Raw genomic sequence first — 18,285 nt, 5'->3', positions numbered from 1 at the left:
CTACAATATCAAACTTTTAAACATGGTGCTGATTCTTGCCACCAGTCATCCATAAATAAGTTCCATATTGATTTCCTGCTCTGAAAAAAGTTTTTCCCTCATATTGCAAATTGCTTTGAAATCAGAACAAATCACTTTGAAGAAGCTGAGATCCAACAATACAGAACTCTAAACAGCACACAGTTAATAAGCTACAAAAAGCAAGGAAAACAATACCTTGACAAGTATTTAGCCCCCAAATTACTTGAAAAAACTAAGCATAATGCCTTTTTTTTCCCCCCTCCTCCAACTTATATGTCAAGACTTGCTCCTTCAAGTTGCAGAAATACTTTATGAAATAAATTGCCCTAAGAACTATCAAATAGCAACTGTAACAATGCAGTTAATTTTTCTTGTTTCCTTTCACGTTAGGTGTACTTATTATCATCTACCCAGCCTAAATCACCTCTGAAGAAGCTTTTAATATTGACTCTTGCTCTACATTAAACATGTTTCTCGACACAGCAGAGTTGGTCAAACCATGCTGCTGGGCAGTACTATCTGTTTAGTAATAAAGTTTCTATTAGTATAATTTCTCATTTGCACCTTCTCTGAAAGGTTAGCTCCCAGCATAAGAATATCATTCAACTATAAAAATAAGAAGCATTTCCTTTTTTAAAAACCATGAAAAGCTGTGATGCTAAGGTGCAATTGCACTAAATACAGAAAGCTTTGAGTAAGCCACCAGGAAGCATCTTCTAGCAGTTCTGCAAGCGTCCTGAAAACATTGCTTGATCAAGGCGTTGGGCAGAGCACTATCAACTGCCACGCTCCGAAGGCCCAAGCGTCAAAGTAAGACACTGGACTTCAAGGTAGACAGAGAAACAAACTAATGGTCAACTGAGATGGTGGAACTTTCACCACACACAACCCTCAGCCACTGAACTCTCTCTCAACTAGCATCCCGTCATCACCAGGTTATAGCTTAATAACTTCTGTTGTGGTAGTCCACATTTAAGTATGAGCTGCCAAAATCAAAAGTGAAGAAGTTCTCCTGCCATGTAGCGAAGAACTCTCTCAAAAGAAGCTGCCTGTGTCATAAAGGTGGTATCGAACTGCTCACATGCAGTTCTGCAGACTACAGCGTGATCTGGTTCTCTTCTGCTCAGATACTGCCTGCAAAACCAGAAAAACACATTCCCATCATCTCCAGAGCAATTCAGAAGTACCACACAGCCTAGTGCAGTCTGATGTAAAGACCTGTCTTGTCACACCATGTCCTACCTGGCTGCGCTAAGAAAGAAGCAACTGGCACTATCTATGACCAGGACACAAAGCATTTCATTCTGAGAAAAATCTTCCCTCTTTTCACTTGAAAAAAACTCAAGAACTGAATTAGCTGTGAGGAAATCAACATCATAGTCACAAAATGTCTACCTACTTTTCACCCTTAAACAAGCCCTGAATGAGCCAGGGACCAGAAACCAAGTCCACTTATTGCAGTCAAATATCTGTAGCCCAACACAAATTCTGCCAGAACATAAGTCAATTTCTTGCTGAGAGTAGTTGAGGGATAGACATCTTCTCTTATCACTGGACCTCTTCCGAGGACTTAACATCACTGTCCCTGAGCTACTTTTCCCTTGCGAGCAAGGAACAGGAGGTAATCAGTCCATAGAACAGCTCAACTCCTTCCTTGGGCATGGTAATCTGGAATTCAAACAAAGAGCCGCCCAGAAGATGATTCCAGTTCATACTGAATACCTACGTAAAGTCACTAGAGACGGCAAAGATTGGCAGGGATGAGGACAGCCATGCAGAAACACCCGGACTCGTGACAGCCTCCACTGCAGAAGTGCACCTTTAGCTGACTGCAAAGGGAGGGCTTGCAGCTCAGGACTGCTCCTCTCCCTCACTGATACAAGCTGCTCTTCACAAAGTGGTCACTTCTCAAGGCTGCAGCCTTTTCCTTCTAGCTCGGAGGTCCTAGGCAATGGAAGTACTGCAGCAGATCTGAGCACGCTATACTAGCTGATAAAAATATGCTTAGATACCATGCATGAGTTTTTAAGAAGTCTCTGACTTTATTACAGCCACTACTAAAGTATTGATAACCTATAATTTAAACAAATATTCAGTGGGACTTGTTTTCTGCTTTAATTTATCAAATACTAGAGTTACAGGATTAGCAACTGAAACCAGAATCCGTTGAAATGTTGAACTAGCTTTTAACAGCAGTAGCTCCTGTCAAGGAGGTGCAAAGAGAGCACTTTCCTCATTTCAGTTTATTCAGCTAGTTCAACAGCCCAGAGAAAGGTCGTATTTCTCCAAGAATAAACAAGGTGCCAAAAGCTGATGTTACCAGCTCCAAGAGCTCCATGAGCACAAGTCAAGCATTTGGATTCCCAACCAACCACCACTAATACTTTATTAAGGTCACATTAAACACAGATTTTCCTCAAAATATTTATACTTCAGCTTAACTAGAAACCTTTGTACTTTCCCTCTAGTTCCTACCCTCAAACCATACCTCAAGTGGAAGAAAATTCCCAAACTCTCATTGCCACAAAGTTTAAAAAAGTTACATCCTGTGAGTGCATATTTCTAATCCTCCTTACCTCATCTTAGGAACCTAAAAATACAAGACAAGATGGAACTAGGTATTTCATCTCGCCAAGAAACCTGGAAAATAAATCAGATGCTGATCTGAACTAGTCCTCACCTTGCATATACTGGAAATATATTACAGAATTTACCCCACCAAATAAAGTTTAGGCTACTAACTTTATCTCTAAACAATTCAGTAAGCCAAGTCTAACACATCTAAAGGTTTGCCTGAAGGCCCAATACAAAGAAAGCCAAGAACATCACTTCTCAGGCCAACAGGACTCCTTTTCCCTAGGGACAGAATGAAGGGTCTAAGACCACTTTTTCCAGTGGCTGAGAATTTTGGATGCACAGCGAAAGATCAAATGCTGCCAAAACAGAAGACCACCATGCACAGCTTCTCATGGAGGAAAGATGAGACAGGAACGACATACGGCAGACTTCAGCCATGCTGCTGGAAGGGAAACCCTGTGCTGTAGAGGGGTGAAGGTATCAAGAGACTGTGGTCTCCCACTCTCAAAATAAGCATTTTTCAGAAAAAAAAAATTAGAAGAAAAGCACAACAAACAGTTCAAGGACATCAAACAGCACATTCATATTACTGAGGTAAGGCAACTGGCAACCTTGCCTAGATCTACAAGATCGGATTATTTCACAGCCAGCTTCAGCTTCTTTCCAGGAACAATTACAAACATACAGTCCAGAGAGCTCCCTGACCAACCAACCATATTTTGACCCACTGTGATTTCTCTGAAAAAAACAGATGACTAACGTAAGTGCAGGAAGAGGTCGCCAAACCATTTGGATGTAAAAATGACCCAGCTGCCAACTAAAGACTAGAGTGACTTCCTGAATAAGTAATAATGGAGGTGAGTCTAAGAATACACCTATCACACCTACATGAGTAAGCCAGCCAACTCATTACAAAAGGCGAGCCTTGTGCCAAAGTCTTCCCTTCCTTCAAAATAATGAGGCCAAACTGAACGTGACTCAAATCCATTATTCCCCAAGCTACAGGTTATTTTCATTTTGTGGAACAAAGCTCTCAAACCTTGACCCAGAGAGGTCAAGGAGCACTGAAGATGCAAGTTAGCCAAGCAAAGAGATCATCCTCTTTTTTTTTTTCAGTTTGATAGAAGCCAAAGGGCATCAAATGGGAGATACCAGAGTCACTACTAAAACGATAACTCTGGGGAGATGCAAGCTGAAGAGAACAATATTTTGCCAGAGACCAAGTGGACATCAAATGCAAAGGGGCAGGCCCAATGCAACAAGTCTTCTGCTGGCAACAAGGTTTTTTAACTGCTTCTTTTAAGAAAAACATGCAATTCCTCCTCCTCCTCCAGTTGTCTTGAGAATGTAAGTCTACTACCTGCAGATCCTTTCAGGGAAAGCAGTGCCAGATTTCTTGTTTACTGTAGTTACAAGAAGGGAACTAACAACCACAAAAGTTTGTTTGGGTTAACAGGAAGGCCGAGAGAGGAACTGAAAGATTTATCTACCTTCACCAGTTAAGTGTTGCTGTAGCCCTTTGAAGGCTGCCCTCCACAAGTTTGGAGAGGTAGAAAAGGACAACAGGAGGGGGGGAAAAAAAAAAAAAAAAAAACCAAAAAAACCCAACTAAAAACGGCCCTGAAGCACCATGAAGTTTTGAGGAAAACACAGCCTTTATCCTGAATTAGTCATCCCACACAGGATGCTCCTGCACGACGAGCGAAGAGATTCGGGGAAGGCTGGGAAGCCCCTTCCTTTGAAACAAATCCACAGAGACCGGAGCCACGCGGACCACTCGGGGTGGAAGGGAAGAATCTGCACCCTGCCGTGAGCTCCCTGCCTTCCTCTGCGGTTAAAACGAGGAAAGAAGAGAACGGAGACGGCCGCGGCGCGGCCCCCTCTCCCCAGCGCGCACCCCGAGGGCGAAGGGAGGGGAGGTCCCCCCCCCTCCGCGGGCCCCGACCCCCTGACAGCAGCCGCGGCCCCCCCCCGCCCCACCGGGGCCCCTCCGAGCCCGACAAAGAGGCCCGGCGGGCGAGGCGGGCGCGCAGGCCCCGGCGGCGGCTCCCCGGGACCACCGCGGCGGCGGCGGCGGCGGCGGGAGGCCCGTTCGGCCGGCGGGGTGGAGGGAAGGCCGTACCTTGAAGTATCCGCCCTCGTAGAGGGTGTTGGGGGGCCCGAAGATCGCCACCTCCCAGTTGTAGAGGTCGGACTCGTCGACCAGGGTGATGCGGAAGCCCTCCACCGGCTCCTCCTGCAGCGACTTCAGCTCCAGCATCAGCGCCTTCTGCGAGCTGCTCATCTGCTGCTGGGCCATGGCGCGGCCCCCGCCGCCGCCCACCCGCCGCCGCCGGCTCCCCGCGCTGCCGCTGCCGCGCTGCCCCGCGGGCCCCCGCCCCTCCCCGCGTTCACGGCCGCCGCCGCCGCTGCCGCCACTTCCTTTTGTGACGGCGCCCGCTCGCCGCTGACCTCAGCGCGCTGCGCCGCGCCCCGCCCCGCCGCACGGTAAAGCCCCGCCCCGCCGCACGGTAAAGCCCCGCCCCTCACGGCGGCCTTAAAGGGGCCACGCTGCCTTCGCGAGGAAAGGGGGCGGGGAGGAGGGGATGCCGTGGGCTGGGCTGCGCTGCGGGGGTCGCGGGTGGGCGCGGAAGGGAACGCTGCTGCACGGGCAGGCACCCACGGTCAAAAAATGGCCGGTTTTGTACAAAAGATGGTTTTGAGGAGCGACCTTGCAGGACCCCGGGCCCCCTAAAATCCCTGCAGCAGCCCCCCAAGCAGCAGTAGGAGAGGAACAGGGAGTTACCCCCGTCCCACAGGTGTTGCCTTCTCGTGGATGTAAGAGGTGCTAGAGGCAGAAAATGCCATTTCGGTCCCTTCTCCCCTTCCCCAATCCAGTTGAGGGAGAAAAACTTATGCAGAGGCAGCGAGGTACCTGCGAGCCTCAGCAAGCGCTTACTCCTTAGCACCTCTTTAATGAACAACGTAAATATAATTCCTTACAAAAATAAATAAATAAAGAAAAAGAACAAAGCGATTACCCGGGGGGCAGGATAAACACCACAGCGCAGCCCCAGATGGTGCAAATCTGGGTTTTGCTTCTGGGAACGTTCACGCACGCACCTGCCCGTCAGCACAGGGGACCACCCAGACGCTTGAGAAATACCCAGCGCGGATGTCACTGCAAGCTGGACATCTTATCTCAGCCAGGAGAGAGGAAATAATGAGGACATAACAGCCCCGACAGCGCAAAGCCAATGGTGTTGCTTGAATTAAAGAATTAATGTGGTTTTAACAGGAATAATTTAAACAACTAATAGGCTGTGATGAGTTCTGCATTAATTGCCATGTCCCTCAAAATGTCAGAGTTATTTGAAGGAAACCTCTGTTGCCTGCGGACGTGCTGTCAAATAAAATTTGTGGATGAATTAATAGTGAAAATCATGTAATGCCTTAGTATGTATCTGTTGGATTACATGGAGCCCAGGGCTGAAATGGTAAAAGCCCTGAGATGCTGCTGAGGGACTGAGGAAGGTTCACTTTAGGGATTAAATGAATAAAGTGATCAACGACAGCAAGAACAAGGGGAGAGTCATCAAGGACTGTCCAGGAAATAGGGACCAGTGACCAGGAATACTTATTCCAGTAGACTGTGGGACTCACTGCTCAGTCCAACAACTTATCGACATTCAGATGGGCTGGATGTTTATTTAGACAATAACAAGAGTACCACAGGTACCACATAGAAAGGAATGGGATTCATCAGACACCACCTGTTTGAGATATCTTAACCCATTTCTGCTTGGCATTTCATCCTTCTGCATGTGGCAGGGCTCAGTCCACCTCCCAGAGGCCCTTATTACATCCAATCAGGTTGGATGATTATAGAACAGTTTGGGTTGGAAGGGACCTTTAAAGCCCATCCAGTCCAGCCCCCCTGCAAGAAGCAGCGACATCTCCAACCAGATCAGGTTGCTCAGAGCCCCGTCCAACCTGGCCTTGAATGTTTCCAGGGATGGGGCATCCACCACCTCTCTGAGCAACCTGTGCCAGTGTTCCACCACCCTCACTGTAAAAATTCTTTTCATAATATCTAATCTGAATCTACCTCCTTCTGTTTTAAAATAGATGCCCCATCATCCCTACATCCTTATCTAACTTTAACCTTCTTGTGCTTGCCTCCGTCACCTCTCACTGCTTTCCCATCTTGATGAGAGCCCCATGGTGGAGGGGGAGCGTTACACCTGTCTCCTACCTTTTCCAGAGCCATGGACATTCCCGAAGGCACGGGACCGACAGCAGGAGTTCCCTGCATTGGTGGAGGGAGTGGCCTCCAAGTGTGGCTGGGGTGGCCTGCGCTGCACATGGACCTAGAAGTCTCTTGGCTCCTTCTCCAGACTCTCACACAGGGAACAGAGCAGGAGGCAGATGGTTTTCCCCAAGCACCAGCTGTTACCAAGACAAATTTGCTGTTGGCCCAGCAGTGAGCATGGCGAGTGTGACTGCTCCACTTGCCATCCCCCTGTCTCCTCAAGAAAGCCCCCATCACCTCCTCCAAAGGTGCTGCAGAACCAGCACTGGTACCTGGTCCAGGGCTTGCGACTGCTTCCAAGGCTATCCTCAGTTGGACTCGGTGGTCTTAAAGGTCTTTTCGAACCTAAATTATTCCATTATTCTAAATACTCTAGCTTGACATGACTGAAATGCTGTTTGTTGGAGGAGCTACTCGGCAGCTGGGAGTGTTTTCTGGTGGGAGCTCAGATCCATGTTCTTATTTATGTCTTGGGTTGACAGATGTAATGTTTTGTCAATACAGGATCAAGTTGACTGGCAGGACACGTGGGTGGGAGCCAAGCTCTGACTTTGGTGCCAGGCTTCCTAGGTGGCAGGTACTTCCATCACCATTGGGTTTGGCCACCTTTTTCAGTGCCTTAACATCTGGGCCACACCTGGGAGGGTTCCAGACACGATGCTCCCACCAGTGCTTCTTCTGGAGAGAGAAAGTGCTTTACCTCCACCCACCCCATTCCACCAGGCCCTGTCACAGGGGTCAGCAATGAGGTTTTGTCTTCATCCCAGCCCTTCCCAAACCCAACAGCCCAGTCCCAGCTGCCCATGCCTCATCACTGCTCCCTGCTCCACAAACCCTATCAGTCCCATTCACACCTCCATCCTCACCTCCCAAACGGTCAGGTTTAATGTTATGGCCACCATCATTCCCAAACGCCTCAGCCTCAGCACCCACTTCCAGCTGCCCCTCCACATGCCCATTTTTGTTGCTAATGAGTCTAATAATGCATACAACCTGGAGGGCCATGCTGTGACCTTCCTCCTTGATGTCAGCCAGCAAAGCCCTGCCTGCTCCGCTCCCTTAATGCGGCATCCCAGCTTGCTAGTGAAACAGGGCTTTGCTCAGACTCGGAGGAAAATGTTGTGTTGATTCAATGTGCGGGAGCCTAAGCCCTTTTGAGATTGCGCTGCCCCTATTTCTATGGTAATCGAAACACCTTTCCTTGCAGCCAGCCTCCAGCACAGGCTTCGTCTGAGCCAGCCGAACGCTGGCAGAGATGGGAGAAGCAAAGTTTGGAGCTATTCAGGACTTATCTCCGCCTGCTGCCTGTCTCGAATGCTAACCAAAGAGGTAATCATGCAAGGCAGAAAGTAAAGAAAGCCCTGGTGTATTCAATAGGGCAGGCTGAAATTTTTCCATCAGGCCTGCTTTTAGATAGAATATTGGTCTTTTTCCCCTGAACTTTTTTTTTTTTTCCTCTCCTACAAAAACATCCACTGCTCACAGAAAATAGAAACCAGGGAGGCAACAAAGCCCTTTGAAGCCTGGGCAGCCCCTTTGGAGGCTCCTGCCTGCATTTCTGCCCGTGCTCCGAGGAAACTCAGCTGCTCTGCCTGGTGTCCCCTTCCCCTGGCCCAGGCTGCCCTGAGGCTGATGTAACTTTTTGATTTATCATATGGCATTTCTCCCCCCTAATCAGCTCCAATATATCGCAAAGAAAGGATGAAGCCTTGTCCTCTGCCTCCTTTAGCTGCTCTCCCATGGACGGTCACTGGCTGCCGGCAAGGAGGGCTCTCCATGGGCTGTGCTCAGCCACAAACCATGCTTTTTCTTCTTGATCTCCATTTTTTATTTTTCACCTGAATGAATCAGTTTGTTCTCTGGGCTCAGAGAACAAGAAATATGGTCTGGCATAGGAACACGTGGCTCCAGGAAGGGGAAGTCTCCCCAGGAGAGGAGAAGGCCACATCTGCCAATAATCCAGCCCCTAGCAGTGGAACTTGCCTCTGTAAACTGGACCTTATGATGCCACTGGCACCTTATGTAAATCTGAGATGAAAACTTCTCTTCAAGTCCTTTCTGCTTTGTTCTCGTAATCTATTTTTAATAACTCTCTTCCTCTTCTCTTTCCTCCTTCCTGTGAGCCGTGTTCATGGAGGATGACAAATGGAGAGTTAACTCCTCTGCTTAGCAACAGCAGAAGCTTTGAAAATGGAAACGCTGTCTCAGTGTCACACTAGAAGGTTACTGCCCCATGAGCTGGCAGAGAGAGAGGAAAAGAGGTGGGAAGATGGGGCAGATTCCACCTGTGTGACTCCATTCTTGAGGCAGGATCATCTTACATGATATTCTTTGGCACTTTAGCCAATTTCTTGCCTGAGTGGCTCAAAAGATGAGACATCTGCTCCTTCTTCTAAGAAACAGGACTTGCCTGGGCTAAAAGATGATACCATCTCCTCTCCTGCTGCCTCCTCGCTGCTCCCCTGCTCTGGTGAGGCATCATCAGGGATCCTGGGGACTCTGGGCTGGACTTGAACACCAGCACGTCAGATGCTGCTCCTGTGATGAAGAAGATGAGGCAGGGGGTAGGAGCTCTGCTCAGCTTACAGCCGCCCCCCCGCCCCCCCCCATGAGCCCCTTGTAACTCAAACCACTGACAGCTATTCCTTGGGCTGTACTGAGGCAGGGCAGATCTACCTCAGTGCTCTCTTGCCCCAAGGAAGTATCTGCTTATCCTAAGCAGCCCAAGACATATTTGCCCAACAAGTTCTTTAATATTTGTCCTTCAGAGTGCCAAAAGAAGAGATCTGCTTGCTCCTAGGTCAACATGTCTCTGGGCTGAGCTCACCACCCTGTTAGGTGCCCCCCTACCCCCGAGTCTCATCCCGTTTCTTCTTGTCCAGACCACTATGGGGATATGGAAGATAGAGACAGTGGCCAGGATTATTTCCTCCAGCTCCTTCCCGGAGCATTGTTGCCCAGCCTGGATGCAGATCTCCAGCCAAGGCTGTTACTGGTGTTGGCAGCTCATCATTCCCACCGCAGCAGCACACGCTGCCCGTGGGCCGAGGGGAAACAGCACTTGGTGCTTTGCAGGCTGGTTTCCCAGCCCCAGAGGAACCAGCAACAGAAGAATCTGGTGTTACTTCTTTTATTTACACGGGATACCTCAGTCCCAGACCCAAGGGCAGACAAGGATCACGGTGATGGATCTCAGCCCAGTCACTTATTGCCAAGGAAAGATTTCCCCCCAAAACTCCCCGAGCATTTAACGAGGGAAATCAAAGTGCAATTATCTGCTCTGCTGCCTACGTGAGCAACGCAGTATTACTGCATGGGTTGATTCTCACCTCCCAAAAAAGAGAACGGGCCTTCAAGAGTCCTCTGATATCTGGGGAGCAGAGCATCTGAGTACCCAAGGGAAGCAACTGTGAATCTTTGAGAATAAAAGTCTGTCCACAATTCACCTTCTGGCTCTCTTTCACCTAAAAATGGGGCAAGCCGATCCTCAGGCAGGACTCATCACAGGGATGAAAAGATGCTTTTGAGCATCAGTCAGCAGTATCTGGGTTAACAGGAGCCTCTTGCATCAAAGTAGCCACTGGCAGAGAAATGCAAAGTTTGGAAGATTCAGAACAAAGCAAAAGAAAAATGAAGAGAAAAATATCTTTAGTGGAGGTGTTTTTAACCTTATTTTGATTTGCCCTTTTCCCTGCTTGTTTAAATTTGAATGAAGTTTTTTTTTCCTTCCTACTCTAGTTTGCTCTTTTAAAGTGGATAAAGTCCATCGCAGGGGTTTGATAAAAGAGTGCCATCAAAATGCCTGCTGCTGCTCTCATTCAGCTGATGAATAAATTATAAGCGCATTACAATGCTATTTCAGCTGTGATTCCAGGGCCTGGGGAGGGTGACGGCTGTGACCTTCCACCTGTCAGACAGTGGTTTGCATTTCCAAAGAGTTTGTGTAACCAGCTGTTCCGGTCATCTCACACCTCCTGTTCTGGGCTCACTGGGCAGAAATATCTGAGCCTGTTCAACCTGCCAGCTATGGGGACAGTCCTCCAGCTGCACACAGCAGCGGTGCTATGTGCTGTGGTCCTCAGAGGCTCCTGATGTTATTTCTGTGGAAGCCTGAAGTGACCATTTTCACCCTCTAAAGCAGCAATCTGGGGGGGCGTACTGCTTTATTGATGGGGATGTAACTGAGATATCCATATAGTTTGGTCCCAGCAATAGTTTCTGTGTTGGGGGCTGGCAATTTAGGTAATTCTTGCTGCACAGGACATCTCTGTCTCAAGTATTACAGTGTGGCTGAGATGGTGTGGCCATCAGGATAACTGGCACAAGCTGGCGTACGACCCTGGCTGCCCTCTGGGAGAGGCACCAGCCTAACCTGATGTCCCTGGTGCTTCACCTTCACCTCTGCTGCAGTGTCAGCTCTGCAGGACTGTCCTTCCCTTGAGAATGGGTGACCATCAAGCAGGGACTCCTGGCTGTCCCTGTGCCTGGGGATGAGCCATCTGGGTTAGGCAGGCACTGGCAGTGGTGTGGGGGAACAGGAGCCCACAGAGCAGCTGTCTGGTGCACCTCTGAGTGGGTCCATCAGAGTCTGATTTTATTTTCAGAGCAGCCAGCTCCTTGTATTTAGGCAGAAGCCACATGGAGGAGAAAGGACAGCATTTTGCAGAAGGCAAATGACGGGGAGGGGGAAGCTCTTCTGGGTCTCACATCGCTCCTGGTTCAGGGACTGGCTGCACATCAATACCATGATCCATGCTGGGATGAGACCTTTCACTTCATCAGCTGCTATCAGCTGAGCTTACAAGCACTCTCACTCACTGCCCTAACTCTGGTGGCCTCCATGGGCTGGTCTCCAGCAGCGATGCGCTCATCTTCTGCCAGTAGCTCCATTAAAATGCGCGGCCAGCTAGGCTTAGCTGAAGATGCACAGGAAGGACAGGGCCTTGAAAACTGACCACAAGGAAGAGCTTCCATTAGGAAACAGGGAGGGCCAAGTTAGTTGAGCTGGACCGTGTCTTGCTGAGGCTGAAATTGGCCTTTTCATGACTCTTCCCACAACAAATTTGAACGCATTCAGAGGAAGGAAACCGAACTGCAGTGTAAGCACCAAGCTCTGGCCACAGGCAACAGGCTTGGGTGGCTGAACATCAGAGACTCCTTTGGGTGAGAAGGTCCAGGGAGGGGATGGGGCAGATGTTCCCTCGGAGCCTCCAGCTTCCTATAAAAATCATAGAATCATTTATGTTGGAAAAGAACTTTATGATCATCAAGTCCAACCATAAACCTAACACTGCCCAGTCCCACTAAACCACGTCCCCAAGCACCACACCTACACCTATTTTAAATACCTCCAGGGATGGTGACTCAGCCTCTTCCGTGGGCACCCTGTTCCAATGCTTGACAACCCTTTCAGTGAAGAAATTTTTCCTGATATTCAATCTAAACCTCCTCTGGCAATGAGAAGTTCTTCTGAAAAAAACATACTTGCAGGGTTCAAGTGGTAGCTGCAATGTCTCAGTCATCTGTATGCACAGATAGGCTACAAGCTCTGGAAACCACACTGCGGTGGGTGTGAAGCAGCCCTGGGCTGGATAGAGGGGAAGACCATTGCGCTGGCCCTGCTAACTGCTCTGTGTGCCCCAGCGTGGCGTGGTGAGGAGGAGGCTGAACTTTCCTGCAGGGGCCTGAATCAACAGGAGGCTAATTAATGCAAATTTTCCAGACAGGTGAACAAGTTTGGAGAAGCCTCAGTGCTTGGCCTGAATGCACTGAGCAGCGCAGCCACCTCCACCCCGGTGCTTACCATCCTGTGGAAATTTGGGAAGAGCTTTTAAAGGGTTTGGGAAAAAACAATGAGAAAACTACTGTTCTGATCTCACAAGGCCGAAACCCTCCAGCGTTGTCCATGTGGGAGAGCAGTGCTCACATGTCCTCCTGGAGATGGGAGGCCCATGGAGGCACAGGCACCTCAACACCAGACTGCAGGGACAAGGGCTCAGGAGGCAATAGCTGGAGGTTGAAGCTCCATCCCTTCGCCCCACCAGTTCCCCTGCACCCATGTCCCCTCCAGCCACTCCTCGCTGGTCCCCTTTGCTGCACCAGCACCCTGTTGTAGTCCTTGGGGCAATGCCAGTTAGGTCCCTGCCCTGTTTTTGTGGCTGGAGGGCTCAGCCCTGTGAGAGGGTCCCTGGGGAACTGTGTATGGGGCAGAGGGTGGCTGTGCCCTGTAGGTGCTGTGCCTCAGTGCCTTGCTGTGCCAAAATCTCAGTCCTCATCTACAGCTGCCCCCGGGGGAAGGTAAGTCTCCTCCAGACTTGTTTACCTGCCAGGAGATTTCCATTAATTACCCCCCATGCTTTTCCATCCTGCAGGAAACCCCTTGGCCGCACCAACTTGAAGCTCTCAATGCGCGGTGAGTTTGGCACATCTCATATCCTTGTCTCGTCTAGCCCATCTCAGCATCCTCTGCCTGGCCTGTAGGATGGGTTATTCCTCTTCTCTGAAGCTTGGCTGTTAATTCAAGGGCTGACAGAATGAAAAGGGAGCCAGCATCACATGGCACACTTCCTGTGCATCAGGGCCAGTCCCCTCTGCAGAAGAATCCCAATTTTAAAGGTGAAGGCTCTGATGCTTTCCAAACTATCAGCTGTGGATTTTAGAATCATAGAATGGCTTGGATTGGAAGGGACTTTAAAGATTATCTAGTTCCAACCCCCCTGCCATGGGCATCCCTTATCCACCGAGTGGTCCATCCGTCAAATCCCAGTCTCTCCAGTGTAGAGACAAGGATGTCATGTGGACAGTGTTAAATGCTTTGCAGAAGTCCAAGTAGACAACATCAGTTGCTCTTCCCTTATCCACCAACGCTGTAACCTGGTCGCAGAAGGCCACCAAATTTGCCAGGCAGGATTTGCCCTTAGTGAAGCCACGTTGGCTTCACTTTTTATCACAAATGGGTTTGTTTTGTCTTTGCATGGATGTCCTGAGGGTCCAGAAGTGTAGGAGAGCCAACCCAAGCCTTTGCACCTGGACCCTCTTTTGCGCAGTGCTTTAAATTAAAATGCTCTTGTTCTTATCTTTGGTAGGGGGTGGGAAACGGGTGGGAGAGGGCGACACATTCACTGGTGCTGCAGGGGAGGCATTCAGCTGGTGAGGTGGCTGCAGCCCTGTCCTGGTCCCGCCTGGTTTGTGCTCTCCATATCTCTGAGATAATCAAGGGGCCTTTCCTTGCTTTTGCCCTGGGGAAGAAAATAAACGTGAATGCACTTGGCAGCTGGCAGGAAGGACAAAAAAGGGCAAGTTTTATCCATTTCCTTCTTCCTCCTGCCCCTCTGGAGTGAGAGGGGGGTGAGTGCAGCAAAGCAGGGAAGCCCTGTGGGCTGGAGGCCTGAAAGCATCTTCCTCCACAGGGAAAAGGTTTGGAGCAGGGGCTGCAAAATGGGAGCAGGAGGACGCAGCAAGCACCTTACAGGGAGTGAATCCTTCTCTTAGCAAAGAAGCAGCCAAAATACCATGAAGGCTGCACAACTGGGATAAAAGCTTTTCTCCATCTCAAGTGTGTTTTCTGTCAGCATCCATTTTTAATATATTTGTCTCTTTTATTTTTTTCTTTAAGTGCAGCACTGGTGAGCATTGCCAGGGCACTCAGATCCTTCCCTCGACAGCAGAACACATGCGCAGCTTCAGAAATGCAGAGTTTTTCCCTGGAGTGAGACATATTTTCATTTACTTGTTCACTTATGAGAAAAATAAATTAGAAAGGAGGGTTTAATAGTATTTTGCCTAGCTTGTCCTCTAACAGCATAAAGCTGTTCCTTCCAGAGCCATTTCCAAGCTTGACTTGATCATACAGCATTTTTCTGTGGTTTTTTTTTTCATATATGTGAAAATATTGTCCTTTTCATTCTGCTGCGCTACCGTCCTTTTTGTTTACACTCATCAACATCACGTCTTCCACATATATCTGAAATATATATACATATATGCTTCTTTCACATCCACTTGCTGTCTAAAAATTTGTGAAAGCTGCCTGAGGATATGATAAAGGAGCACAATGAAAATACTCTGCTGTTACTCTTAATATTCTGATGATTAATAAATAATAAAAAACATTCATGTAATATTTTATCTGGGGCACTCAGAACACAGAACACAGGAATATATATAACATGTGACACTCCTGGCTGCTCTTATCCTTGGAGGCATTTCCAAAGGCTTGGAAAAGCAGGAGAAAACAAGAGGCTTCTCACTTATGGACTGTGTTTTGTGGGCATCTGGTTGGTGATGTGGCCAGCAGCATTGTATTGGCGTTAGAGATGGCTGCAGAGACAGGCCCAAGACCTCAAGGCTCTCTGCTGATGCTGACACTGGCTTCATGGGAGGCACTCTGCACACAGAGAGAGGGATGGTAACGCTTTGCAAAGCCCTTGGTGTGAAGATGGTGCTCTTTCCATTCAGTGGATGCACAGTAAATATGGGGGTAATGGATAACTTGAAGACTTGGAGGCTGTTTTGGGGGCAACGGACTTGTCTCTTTCACAGACACAGATGTGAGAGCAGCCCAAAAAATGGAAAGGTGCTACCATCTGTTGGGATGGCTCTGAATCCAGCTCTTACCAGTCCTTTCACCATCCAGCTCTCAGGGCATCCTGGTCATGAAGACCATGAGGATGTTGCGCATGCCGTGCCCTGCTCACCCCTTCAGAGCCTGACCCCACAGCTGGGTCTGGGGCAGACCAGCTGGGGTGTGCCTGCTCACACATGTATTAATTTCTTTGAATATTTTCCTTTTTGATCTTGTTTTCCTGCATCACAGGGACAAAAAAGGAGATTTGGAAATTCTCACTGCTGTGTTATGGGCTGGTTTCCCTCTGCCCTCACCTTATCTCATGGCCTTCAGGCTTGGTTTCTCGGCTCGAGAGCCAGCAGCTGGTGCTCTATCAAGGCACCGCACCGAGTGATTTCCCCACCATTGCCCTATCTACAGGAACCTGTGGGCACAGGTCCCGCTGGGCGCTATCTCCTTTCCGCACCTGCTGGGTGCCACATGTCCCCCCCTAGAGCCCATGCCTCCAAGAGATGCTTTGCACAGCAGTGAGGTCTTGGGGCAGCTTCTTGCAGGTGGGTAAGAAACTTATCACAATTGACGCCGTATTTCAGCACTGGGTGCTTCTATATTCTTAAATATAGATGTTTCCCCCAATGGCCTGTCTAGCTGTGCACCTCTCTTCATGGAAGTCCACCCTTGGAAGGGTGTAAGGACAAGTGATACTTCCCCAGAATATTTCCTTGACCCCCAACATTTTTTTTTGTGACTCGGACTCCCTGAGTCAGAGGTGTCCTTGTATTTAATAGTCTTCAGTAGATTTTTCTCCCATGAATTTGTTTAGTTATTTTTGAAGCTGGGTTCATTTTAAGCATTTGCAATATCCTGTGGCAAACAGCTGCCCAGCCTAATGACTTGTTTGGATGCAGAATAATGTCCTTTGGTTTGTTTTGATCCTGTCACCTGCTAGTTTTTTTGATGCCCTCATCCTCATGGTGGAGAAGATGATGAGTGGTCCTTTCCTATCGAACCACACTCTGCCCCTTGTAATTTTGGAGGGTCTACCATAACCTTTCCCATGGATATGTTTTGGGGACAGGAGAGTCCCAGCCTGCGCAGCTGTTTCTCCTATGGACACAGAGACCTGATATTGTTATGATCACCTGAAGATGGTTTCCCTTTTGTCTCCATCCCTTTCATAATAAGTACCACAAGTCTTGGGTACACTCCCTCAGATTGTTTAAAAGACAAATCAAAGGAAAAATGCCCCAAAGTGAGGTGTCCACCATCTCCCAAGTGACTTCAAATTGTCCCATTCCCAGATTTTCTCCCCTGGGTGCTGCTGCTGTCCTCACCCAGACTGCAAGATCTGCCTGGGGGATCTGTATTTTTGTGCTTCCTCCTACAGTAGGCACAGAGCAGCTAAAGGAAATCCCAAATGACAGCAGAGCCATTCCTCTCCAGCATAAAACTTGGGTGCAGTAACCGGCCTGTTTTACGACAGAGGTTCATCACCTGGGGGGCAAGGAAGCCTTCTGCTTATGGCTTGGTAACCCGCAGCAGGGCAGGATGGGGTATCCAGGTGAGAGCATCCAGCTGAGAGTTTCAAGCACGCCTGTCACTCCTGGATCTGGGCATCCGGGATTTTTGGAACTACCTGGATGTTAGACAGCACAAAGCCCTCAGCTCCCTCTGCAGCCTTCAGTGCCTTCAGGAGGCAGCTGGCCTCACCCTGTGCTCCCCCGACCGATCTCAAGGCGTATCTCTCCCGGGTGTGTAAGCAAAGGCACGTAACTCCTACCCTTTGAGGTCAAACCATGCTAAAGGGCAGCAAAGCAGATTTTCCCAGATTCCCCAAAGCTGGTGCTCAGTTTTTGTTTTGGTGGAAGGACCCCTGTGCAGACCTCAAAGGTGTCTTCCCTCATGGGGAAACCATCTCTGACCTCAGCAGATGGCAGCTCTGGCTCACAGAGCAGGCTTGCAGGGGCTGTAGGGGCCAGGGAAGAGGGGTTCATCCCAGCCCAAAGCCAGGGTGCTCCTCTCTGTCCTCCCAGACCCAAAGCACCCCGTGGGGTGAGACCACACACTTGAGACTCCTCTGTGTGGAGAGGGAGGCCCAGGAGAACACCTTCAGCACCCACATCTTGCAAGATGTTTCTGGAGCGGCAGAGCTTTGAAGCTGGTTTCTGGTAGCACCCTCTTGTGTGGAGTCTTGAGTGGCTACTAATACAGTTCAGCATGCCCTGCTATCTTCCTGCCAGTGGAGGAAGACTTTGTTCTCTCTCCTCCTCCCAGCTGAGCTGCCTAATTCCACAAAACATCTCTGAAACACCTACTTCCGGAGGTGAAGCTGCCCCCACAGGTTAAAAACCACAAACAAGGAGGGATCTAGCAGAAACAGACAACACAGTTGCGTAATCTCTGTTTCTGTGGGAAGCCAGAGCAAAACAGAGAATTGTGAGGGAGTTTCCTGAATGCACATGTCAGCTCTGACTCAGCTTTCCTGCACCCCGGCAAATCCCCCCACTGTTCTGTCTCAGTTTCCTCATCAGGTGAACAAGGATGGACCACATCTGTCTTCAAGAGTCATTAGGATGGGGGGGGGGGCCGGACAGACGGGACTGGGATGAAGGAAAAAAGGGCCAGAGCTGTTAAATCTGAGCCAGGTGTGCCTGAAGATTTCAATTAATCAAGTCAGCATCATCATCATCATCATCACCCCCACTGACGTTTGCCCAGTGCCACGCCGGCTGGGTTTGGCTGAAAGGGAGGGAGGGAGGGCACTCGCATTGCCAGGCAGTTTGGCATTTGGAGGTTTAAGCCATGAATAAATAGACACTGCATTTGCATG

At 49.2% G+C, this 18,285-nt stretch overlaps 1 protein-coding gene across 2 annotated transcripts in view; it reads right to left on the bottom strand.

Annotated features, from left to right (window-relative positions):
- UBE2R2 (ubiquitin conjugating enzyme E2 R2) overlaps positions 1-4,926 on the bottom strand; it is a 54,127-nt gene extending 49,201 nt beyond the window's left edge. Inside the window, exon 1 of one of the 2 annotated variants that reach the window (XM_086770146.1) lies at positions 4,721-4,926. In XM_086770146.1, the coding sequence (XP_086626272.1) occupies positions 4,721-4,897 (177 nt within the window). In that variant the 5' untranslated portion in view covers positions 4,898-4,926. The remainder of the gene's footprint in view (positions 1-4,720) is intronic. The other variant, XM_086770145.1, reaches the window with a different exon arrangement.
- Between the last annotated feature and the right edge of the window lie 13,359 nt (positions 4,927-18,285).

Source organism: Chlamydotis macqueenii, chromosome Z, assembly GCF_036417535.1.
Source record: "Chlamydotis macqueenii isolate bChlMac1 chromosome Z, bChlMac1.mat, whole genome shotgun sequence".
NCBI classification, from domain to species: Eukaryota; Metazoa; Chordata; class Aves; order Otidiformes; family Otididae; genus Chlamydotis; species Chlamydotis macqueenii.
The sequence above is the reverse complement of the archived record's forward strand: the minus strand, read 5'-3'. Positions and strand labels throughout refer to the sequence as shown.